We start from the raw sequence: 10996 nt of genomic DNA, 5'->3' as shown, positions 1-10996 counted from the left end.
TATATATATACACACACACACACACACACACACACACACACATACACACATGGGTAATCTTTCATAAAAAAAGTAAAGTGTTCAACCATCTAGCTAGTTCACCTATCGTTGCCCCAGGTATGTTGTATGCTAGCAGCCTGGAGCCCACACACTGAGTTAAGTAAATTATACAACAACATGAGTTAATGATTCAACATGATTTTGCGTGAACACATCCACAAGTGGCGTGTTATCTGTAAGCATTTTGAGCTATCCGCGTGTATGTCTACGCTATGTACAGCGTGTGTGTGTGTGTGTGTGTGTCTCTCTCTCGTTGTGTGTGGTTGTTATTAATAAAATAGTGTGAGAGGAGCTGGGGGAGTTTAAAAGGGGATCAGACTGGGGTTACAGCTAACTAGCTACAGATAGCAGTGTGACAGTGTAAAATAAGACCTAAACTAAACTACAGTGTTGTGTTTGTGGATCAGGTTCACACAACTGGTTTCACTTCCTGACTCATATTTAGTACCTTCTCTGTCATAAATATATAATATAATAATATAATATATAAAATAATGACGCGGTAGAAAAATTACTGTATCGTTTCAGTGTGCAAATGCGGTCAAACACAAACGGTCAAACACAGATTAGCTCACCAGGTCTATTTTATGCAGAGACAATGATATTTTAGCAAAAGCAGAATCTAAGATGGTTATACAGCATTAAGAGTGATGAAATTAATTATTTTAATTGATGCATTGATGTTGATACATAATTCACGGTTTTGATCAAATACGGGGGAGGTAGGAAAGCAGGCTAACTCAAGCACAATGCACTCGGTTGTATCATTAACACACTGCACAATGTAATGCAATCCCCTACAAAAGCCACGCAACATACACAACCTTTAGGAAGGTTACAATGTTGAGTTTTGATGAGACTAGATTAACTGATTTTACTGTATTTGTGGTGCTGTTCCAAAATTCCAAAAGGTAGCATTTATTGCATTGTTATATTGTGCTTGTGTTTTGGTGTTATTGTGCAGAGAAGAATGGCATGCATTTTTTTCCCCTTGATAGTTACCATGGCTATATAGCCATATAAACCATGTCTTTGAAACAAAGAACCATTTATGCTTGACACCAATCCTTATCTTTTGCAAACTGCTCCAGTCTTGCCTTGTTATCTTCTTCCCTGTCAGCTATGTCTTTCCCTTATTCAGTACAAGCCACTTTCATTGATTTCCCCACATCACATAAAGTAACACTGAATTAATTTCACTTCTCATCCTCTTCATCTTACCCATATTTTAATTTTACCAACAGGATAGGCTCATATAAATGACTTAAAGATAATCTAGCCAGAAAAGGAAATAGAAGAGTTAAGAAGACGAGCAATAGGCAGGGTGTGAAAGAGTGGGAAATAAAAAAGTTGACCACATCTGCCACTGTGCCGTTAAGAAATTAATTTTAACTACTGATCTTCTGATAGACGTGTGGAAAATATGCTCTGTGGTTTCCTTTTGAAACACTCTCAAAATGTGACTATTTTCCTGCACAAACAAGAACATCACCACTTCGCTTAACAAGTCTAATGATAGATGCGTCTCCAATGCTTACTAAGGGGCACAGAGAATAAGATGCTATTAGGTGCCTACCTCATGCTGGACAGGCAAAGGTCCTTGTCGGGTGACGGGCACAAAATGCTCCTGGATCAGACTGGTGGCTCTCTAAAGCCCCGCCATGTGTAGTAACACAACCCTGGCTCCATACGAGTCATATGTGTATTTAAGACCCTCTCAGCAGGAAGAGCAACAGTGTCTATGAGCAAAATTTAAGCACCCATATCTCATTTATAGCATTCACTCATTGACCTAGTAGCTTACTTCAGACAGCAACAAGATGCTATCTATTCTGCTGCACTGAAGGGATCAGGATGACTCTGTGGAAGGAGGGGCAGCTTGGAATGATAGTTTGGAGAGCAAAAGGCAATTCAAACCCAAGTCAAACTCAGTGGACTTAAATCCACATGGCTGATCTAGAAATTCTACTTCTATTGGTGGCAACCGACCATAGATATAAACCAAGAGTGGGACAGTTTGGGAGACGCCAGGGGCAACAATCTGTTCACTAAAGCCCCTCCCTTTGGCAACCTTCACTGACCAGTGGACACGCCTTCCCATTAAAGAGTACTTATGCACACACTCATGCATGACATAGGCACATGCACAAACACACCACTTAGGCTGACCCACTACATGATATGTAGGTTGACCTGTTACGAGGAACAAAAGAAGGAAACATTGTGGTGTTTTCCACGTGATCAAAGGCTCTGGTAGGCAGATTTTTCCAACCATCTGTGGCTTTTAAATGATTCAGCACATCAAAATGTTGTCTCACGGGGTGCATCTACATGTGAGTCTTTGTATTGTGACTGTTTTTTATTCATGCTACACACAAGATTCAATTTTCTGTCAATAATAAAACTTTCCATGAAGTTTTGATTGCTTTGCAGACAAGATATAGATTCTGATTAATTTATATAGAGCTTTATCATAGACACTTAAAGCAAGGGATTACTCTCTAACACCACCAATGTGCAGCACCCACCTGTAAGGATGCACAGCAGCCACGGCAGATGCACAACGCTCACTACACATCAGCTTGGTAGAGAGGGAGGGGAACATATTTTTAGTGGTGGGGAAAACCCATGCAGACAAGGGGAGAACATGGACCAGGGTTTGATCCCGATACCTTCTTGCTGTGAGGTCACAGTGCTAACCATTGGGCCACCGTGCTGGCGGACTTTGTCATTAAGTTTCCAGTACTGCCTGGTGACCGGGGACACTTGACTAAATACACAAAACCCACTTTTAAACTTGGAAAGCCACAACTGTCGCTGGCTGGCTCGAGGCGTGTTCCCACATGTGTCACAACAAGGTGTATTTTTATCAGTGCAGAATGTCGGCAATGTCATAACAGAAGAGATGGGTCCTTACTAGAATTACCACAAACATAAGTGCCCAAGAAATGTGATCAGTAATCTGTGTTTTTGACAACAAAACACAAATTGTAATAGCTCAAGATGGCAGAAAATCTGTTTGTCTTGTTGTGTGTTAGACCTTATCACACTGTCTCAGACAAAGCAAAGTTTATTTTGAGGACATCATTTGACACTCTACTAACTGCAACACAAGGCTTCTTCTCTGTTTCTTCTTTGGTGTAGTTGACTCAGACAGCAAAGTGTATTCTTAGCCTCATGCAGACTCAGGTTAAAGCATGTTTGCAGATGTTACTGCTAATAGATGGCTACGTAGGCTAGAAGGTCTGAGCAGAGTAGGTCACAAAAATGTGTGTCTTCTTGTATAAAGGTGAAAATTTATGTTTCTGCACATCCTGTAAGTGAACCCAACAGCACAAATATGAACGTTGTTTTTGCCCAACAATGCACCTGAACGCCTGCTAATGACAGCTTTGTCCCTGTGTGACAATATCAATGGAACAAGGCATATTATTATTATTTCCAACAGTTCTGTATATTGTGCGGCAGCCAAAACAAATTTACAGCAATGTGACACAGCAGAGAACTATTTAACAGACCCATTTTGTGTGTTAATTAGAATTGAAAAAGTCACATTACTAGCTTGAATAGAACAAGGCTTGCATTGTGGAATGTGCCGCAACAGTTTGAATGATTACAAGCTGCAAGAATGGAGGCTGATTCAAGGCTGAATAATAATGCTATGAAAGGAGAAGGCACAGTAAGATTCACACAGCCGTAAGATGCTTGTATGTGCATTCTCAGGCATAATACTTATATTACATAAGTAGCACCAACACATTATACATATACATTTACATATATATATATATATATATATATATATATATATATCTATATATCTATATATATATATCTACATATCTAGATCTAATGCAAGTCACAGGTAAGAGAAGGACAATCACGCACATATGTGCTATAATGGGCAGTAAATTTGATTAATGCACATCATTCATCTTACAGAAAATGTTTAGTATACTAGCGTGGAATTAAATCTCTATTAGAATTTTTCTTTTACATAGCTCACTTATTGTCAACAATATATAAGACCAACCCTTCCTTGAGATTACTGGTGAATTAACTGTGCTTTGCCCATACTTAGCATAAACAGTATTATGAGAAATGTATAATAGATAAGTTGCTGGAAATTACATGTGAACAGATAAGACTTGGCAACACTGAGTCTTTTAAGCTGCACTAAAGAGAGTTTAAAAAATGGCATCAAAAATAGTTTGTGAATCAGCTTCCTAATTATCAAGAACAGCTTACTTTTCATTGCTTCATGTAAACTGAATACCTTGAGAATGATTTGTGTCTATTGGTCAATCTGAGTAAGTAATGTTGTTGTCTCCGCTAACTTCTAATTGTCATTTTGTCATTTCTTCTGTTAACATGATTAACTGAAATAGGTTAATCAATAATGAAAATATATGTTTTTTTAAATTCATCAAATATAATGATACCCAGATACAGTACTAGTGTTCTGTCCTATTTGAGGGTTTAATAATTGTTATTGTGTAAATGGTAAATAAAAAGTTCTTTGTTATTCTTACCTGTGTAGTTTCTTAGGCGGGGGAGGCGGTGGATTGGGCTCATTGTTGGCAGCTCCCTTCCCTGCTGCCAGCAGCTCTGATGAGCCGCCATGCAATGGTTGCTTGGACGGCATGCTCCCGTTATGCTTGCCCTCCTCCTCTGCACCGGTGCCCTCAGTCTCCCCCTGACAGGCACCATTGTTGGGGGCAGCCGGGGGGGCCGTGCCTGGCTCTGTCATCGAAGGGGGGCTGCTGTGGGCCTTACAGTCCCTGGCCTCCTTCCAGACAGCGGCACCATTGACCAGGCTTGACACCCGAGAGGTTGTCCCTGGGTTGCCAGCCAACTTCTTCTTCTCCCCCTCTTTCCGCTCTCTCTCATCCTCCTCCTCTTCTTCCTCGATGCAACAGTTCCAGCCAGAACTGTGGTGCGGGGGCTTGTGCCAGCGCTCGGATGCTGCTGAGCTGTGGTTCTCTGTATGGACCTTGAAGTGGCCCTCTCTAGCAGAGACGAGGAAAAGCATGGGGAGTTCAGGGAGAGGGACGGGAGACGAAATGGATGGTGAGAGGCTGGAGGTCCCGAGTCTAGGGAGATCAGGAAGAGGGACTGGAGAACACATGGATGGTGAGAGGCTAGATGTACCCAGTTTGGGGGAACGGGTGGTCCTTTTAGGGGGAATGGGTGGGCTAGACTGAGGCTTGGGGTGGAGAGCGGGGATAAGGCTGCCTTCTGTGACCAAAGAGGGTAAGCTGTGGCTGGGGCTGGGCCAGCGGAAGGCTGGGCTGCTGGGGTCTTTACGTGCTGTGGGGCTGAAGTGGCATTGGGTGCTGATGGCTGAATCTGGACTGCTTAGGAAGAAAGTCCTGTTCTCCTCTGTGTGAGCGGCCATTACAGTGATGGTGGCCCGTTGACTTTCTCCTAAAAGCTCAGAGCTTTGGGATGAGTTCTTAGTCTGGTTTGGGCACATAAGATGGGATTGCAACCCATTTCCTTGCGGCCTGCGCTTTTTCTTGGTGCTCTCTGCATAAATGGGTTCAGAGTCTGGCTGATCATTAGGAGAATTGGGAGATGACTGTGAGCTACCCATGGCTGGTGGGCTTTGGGGGCTCCCTGACCTAACTTGTCTTTCTCTCGACCCCTCTGCCCCAGGAAGTGAATCTGTACTACTATGATAAGAACATGAGGAGTTCAATAGGGTCTTCTGTTGAGACAGTACGGGAGGAGAGTGAAGCGATGGTGCAGAATTGTGGCTAATGGTGTCCACACTTAAGGCTGTGGTAGGAAAAGTGGTAGAAGTGCTGGATGTCTTAGTTGTAACAGTAGCAGGACTCCCACTGCTGATACCATTGCTATGAACTTTGGAAGGACTGGAAGGGACAATATCCACAGAAAAAGGTATCTCCACAGATGCCTGATGGGACTCCTGGCAATTTGCCCTGGTAGTCACACTAATTCCATTATAAGTGCTCTTGGTTTTAGTGGTAGTTGTATTCTGTTGTTTACAGGTGTCTCCATTGGCATTTTTCTTTAAACTCTGAGAACCTCTCCCCTCCTCCTGGGTGACAAAGATATTGCTGATGATCATGGAGTCTTTGGGCAGGATGTTGGGGGATAAGGAAGCCAGAGAGAAGCAGTTTTTGTACTCCATCTTGGTTTCAGGACTCTGAAGAACGGCCTCTCTATGGGCTTTGTTGCAGCCATTACTGTCAATGTAAAGAGACGACAGGTCCAGAAGCTTCTTCAGGCCCAAACGCTGAACTGGGCTCTTTGTGTTCTCCTGAAACATAAACATGAGCACACATTAAAGAACAAATACATCATTCTGAACAGTAATAGAGTCTGAGGTTAGTTGCAGGAAAGATAAATTTAAGAGAATCACCTGCTCTATGTTCATATTGACATCAGTCATCGACTCATTGGTATCAAGGCTCATCATAGTGGGTCTGACTGCGATGGTTGGCTTGCTGTAAGGTGAAGGCGCTGTTACTACCGCTTCTTCATCTCCTCCCAGGATGCTCTTCAAACAAGCGGCTGGAACACCATCCAGGCCGCTGACAGTCTTGTGGTGTGCACTAAGCGGGTGGAAGCAGTTCTTACAAGAGCCGGGTTTCCACACGTGTTCTGCAAAGTCGCTGCACGCTGACATCTTTGGTTTGCTAAATAAGGTTCGGTCATTAGTGGCTGTTGAGTGATGTGGCAGATACCGGATGAACCATCATGGCTGGCCCACAGAAGGTTGCAACGTCACAAGATGTTGATCAGAAGGCAGTATGTAGAGGAGAGAGAAGAATGCGGTACATTATTAAAAAATCATGATCTCTATGTAATCACTGCCCATAGTTTGTATCATAATCAGAATCCCACATGTCCATGGGACTAAGTATAACTGCTTGTATTACAAAAGAACTGTCAAAAAACAATTTTTTTCAACTAATTTTTGCCATCATTTCCTTTTCCCCTCACACAACTAATCATTTTCAGACCATCAAAATGTTTGAGAGACTGCTCATTTTGTCTTGGGACGCACCAATTCAATACGCCACCTTATAAAGCAGATTGGGTTTTGGCCATAATATGACTGATCCACAGTAAACACAATGTCATATAACATTTGATGGTTGTTTTCGTGAAAATGCGTCGGTAGCGGATCTAAACAAATACCCTGAGTTGAGGTTTCGGAATCGGAAAGAAAAAGAAAAATGATTTGTCTTTGTATTTGTCTGAGTTGTATAATTTTGGTAATCAAAAAGTAAAGACAAAAAACTTCTCAGATAGTAAGTCAAAAACAAGTTCAGACATCTACTTGAAATGGCAAAGACAGTGATGAGGAAGTCCAGGCTGACAAGTGTTTCCAAGCTCATAGAAGACCTCCATAAGGATTTAAGTGTCATCCACAGATGTAACTTAAGGAGACTTGGTGTGTGCTGTGCTACTTGTTCCCATGGCCTCCTAAATTAGAGGGTATGTGGTTTCTGTTCAACCAAAGGGCCTGCTGGCGTGAGCCGAGGGACATAAAAGCCCTCCGGAGTCCTCCGCAGCCCCCGACATGCTAGAAGAAGACGGAGGAGCCTCAAGCATCCCGGAGGTCGGAATGTCAGGAATGTCTGAAGTCTCACCAGGGTGAATCTCACAACCACGACAATCTCCCATCCCCCTTCCACACACACACACACACACACACACACACACACACACACACACTCAACATGTGTGTCCTCCTCCTCTCACAAACAAACTGACCCACACGCATCTCCTTCATCTCCCTCTTCTGTGTTCTGTTTAACTGGGCTGACAGTGAGAAGATCAACACCATTTCAGAGAGATCACATGTTTCCTTGCATCTGGGTGTCCCTCTTTATGTTCAATACACAGCTTTAATTGCCTCTCAACAAGGTGCTGAGGTGCAATTATAAACATCAACAGTAGCCCACCATTGAGGCTCCATTATCCCCCCCCCAAAAAAACAGAGGAAGAAAGATGTATACTTACTCCCCTAGGACAAGGAAAAGTGGTATATATATTGTATGCACTCAGTTAGCCTAAATGTGATTGTAATTGTATTAGCCACAGTGATTCTTGATTTATACAGTTGTTTATTGACAAAAACCACTAGAACAAAAAATTAAGAATACTTGGACTTCTTAAGACTCATGGCTCCAGTATAAAAACCTTGCCATTTACTAATACTATAGGAATGAAGTGTTTCCTGTTGGTAAAGATAATGCATGTTTACATTTTTCTTTGTTCTGTCTGACTCAGTTTGGGCAGGAAAGCACCCACTAGTTCACTGTTTGTTTAACCGTTCCTGCGACAACAGAGGAAACAGCCTTGCCTAACATCTTTTGGCCTTGTGCATTAGTCATATGAAGCGATGCCTGATTATAAGGCTGCTAGGCCTGCTGCTGTAGAGAACCGAATGACTGCCAATCGAGAAGCTGCTTAGGGGGTTTTGTGTGACAATCAGGCAATACCAATGCATAGACAGATAGAACACTGTCATGGTGTGTTCAGTAAGTTAAGGCCAAACTGACAGGGACAATAGACTCTATGTTGTTTCCACTATCCCTGCAGGGAATTAAAGAAAACAACAGAAGTGGACATGCGGGAATTTAATTTGAATTGGAATTTCAGATGTTGAACATTTTCTGTATTTCCAGAGAAAACAGAAATACATCTGAAACTGCACCTCAGTTTAAGTTATTCTACCTCTTCTCGTTTACGTGTTCATTGCTGCTTGTTTGAACAGAGATAGACCCCGCTGTCTACATTCCCCACACCTTCTCAAGCTCAAGGTCCAATATTTCTCACTTTGTCTTGTAAAAACACACAGAGGGCAAAACCGCAAGAAGTCCACCCATTTGACAAAATTCAAGGGCTGCCTTCAATAAAAAATTAAAAAATAAACAGACTATGAAAAATATCTCATGAGCATGTTAGAAGTCGGGGGCTGGACAAATAAGACGAGTGCAAGCAAAAATTTCTTGAGGTCAATGTTGGTCTGGTGTGGAATTTATACATTTGGGCCACCTAATAAGGACATTATCAGCCTTGAAGCCACATCTACAGTACCCATGACCCCATGGCCACTAGATGTCTCAAAAACACATTCAATTTTGGTGATAAATTAAAACCCACTACCCTTATGTGGGGGACTCTAACCATTTTCACTTTAGTCTAAAAGCCAAATGTGGATGTCAGTTTTCCTTGAAAAACACCATACTTAGTATTTGCTTTGAACTAATAGGTAATACACTGAGGAATACAGTCAGGATGCAATGTCAGACTGAATGGCAACATTTTAAATAGCCCAGAGATATGGTGAGCAAGAGGAGTAATTAAGGTAAAGGTTAGAGGGCTTGTCAACGCTCAACAGCTAGTAAAACTACACTTTGTCTGAATCCTTCTGCAGCATCAAGCATGCAAGCAGCAGACCCCCCCCCAACACACACATATGCGTGAGCCAGCCTTAATTAATAACCTGATGGTTATTACTAGGGGTTACTGTTACGTAATTCATTACATTGTCTTACTAACTGTTTTTAAGTGAATTGTTTGGGGTCAATGATTCTGTTGCCGGTTTGCTCAGTTGGTAGAGGCGCACAAATAAGATTCCAGTGGTGTATTTCTCGACGCAGCGGCCGCGGGTTCGACTCCGACCTGTGCCCCTTTGCTGCCTGTCATTTCCATTCATGTCTCTGAAGGCCTACAAGTATTTATTTTTTAAAATACAATTACTATACGATAACACGGTTCAGTCATTCATAATAAAACATAATTAGACAACCTATAGTCCATATTACGGTCTGATAACCAGGTCACATCAGCGCGTAGTCACCCACTTTGAATACAAATGCTTTCACGAGCAACATTTGTCACGCCTGCCTCACTCACACAGCCCATTCATTCATGGGGAGGGCACAACCTGTTTTCTCGAAACTCGGTAGGGATTTCCGCCAAAACTTGTAAACTTTTGACAAATATCACAAAATTTCCACTTTAAGAACATTGAGTTGAATGCTTTGGTAGCACGTTTAGTTAACACACATTCGGCATAGGTTAGCTACACACCCGATGTGTTTCGGTTCCGTTTTTGGATTTGATAAATTAATATTTGGCTAAACACTTGTCTCCCTGTAGCCAAGTTTGGTTTATGGTAGCCTACATTATTGTTGCAGAATAATCCTATATGTCCTCTCGCACTGAGGTAACTGACAAAACAAGGCTGTTTTTTTATACATTAACACAATACCTAATTAGAAAATGTAACAACTTGGCTATAGCTGTACCAACAAAATAGGTGTATACAGGAGATAAAAAAGAATAGCTACAATGTAACCATGCTAAAGTAGCCAAGGTTATCTGGTGCTTATTGACTGGCTGCTTACCTGCTCGGACTTTCTCTTCCCTGGCAACACAAAAGCTCTCTCTCAAAAAAAAAAAAAAAAGACCAAAAAATCCACAACACAACTGTGTCGTATCTGCTCTTCTAATTCCCACAGAAGCCGATATCCGTCTGTCTCTTCAGGTATTCCACATGTGACAGATAATAACCCAGGAATTTGCTTCTGCTGCAGGCTGGTTTCGGCTCTCGCTGTTGCTGCTGCTGCTGCTGCTGCTGTTGCTGCTCTGTACAGAGGTGGAGTGCTGAGGCGGAGCAGGAGTCCTCTGCAGCAGCGTGGAGAGAGCACAAGGAGGTGGGAGGAGCTCCTAACCAACCGTGCGGTCTGGTCAGTGGCCACTCTCACAGATTTTCATTAAATCTTTTGTTCTTTTAGCTGTCATAAGGATGTTTTTTGACAACCCAGCTGTCATTGATTTGCAGAATAATCACAGGACTGTAACCCCTCCCCCCCTTAAGGTAAAGGATACAAGGTCTCACAAAAGCAAACCATTTTGGGGTTAAAACCCCAATGGGCTGTACAGGTTT

The 10996-nt window shown here is 42.4% G+C and overlaps 1 protein-coding gene across 2 annotated transcripts in view; it reads right to left on the bottom strand.

Moving 5' to 3' along the window:
• Positions 1-10733, bottom strand: part of prag1 (PEAK1 related, kinase-activating pseudokinase 1) — a 19898-nt gene extending 9165 nt beyond the window's left edge. Inside the window, exons 1-3 of one of the 2 annotated variants that reach the window (XM_032539896.1) lie at positions 10455-10733; positions 6449-6790; positions 4593-6346 (exon numbers count right to left, since the gene is read on the bottom strand). In XM_032539896.1, the coding sequence (XP_032395787.1) occupies positions 4593-6346; positions 6449-6715 (2021 nt within the window). In that variant the 5' untranslated portion in view covers positions 6716-6790; positions 10455-10733. Of the gene's footprint in view, positions 1-4592; positions 6347-6448; positions 6791-10454 lie in introns of those variants that run through there. The other variant, XM_032539898.1, reaches the window with a different exon arrangement.
• Positions 10734-10996: the final 263 nt, after the last annotated feature.

Source organism: Etheostoma spectabile, chromosome 16, assembly GCF_008692095.1.
Source record: "Etheostoma spectabile isolate EspeVRDwgs_2016 chromosome 16, UIUC_Espe_1.0, whole genome shotgun sequence".
Classification (NCBI taxonomy): Eukaryota; Metazoa; Chordata; class Actinopteri; order Perciformes; family Percidae; genus Etheostoma; species Etheostoma spectabile.
The sequence above is the reverse complement of the archived record's forward strand: the minus strand, read 5'-3'. Positions and strand labels throughout refer to the sequence as shown.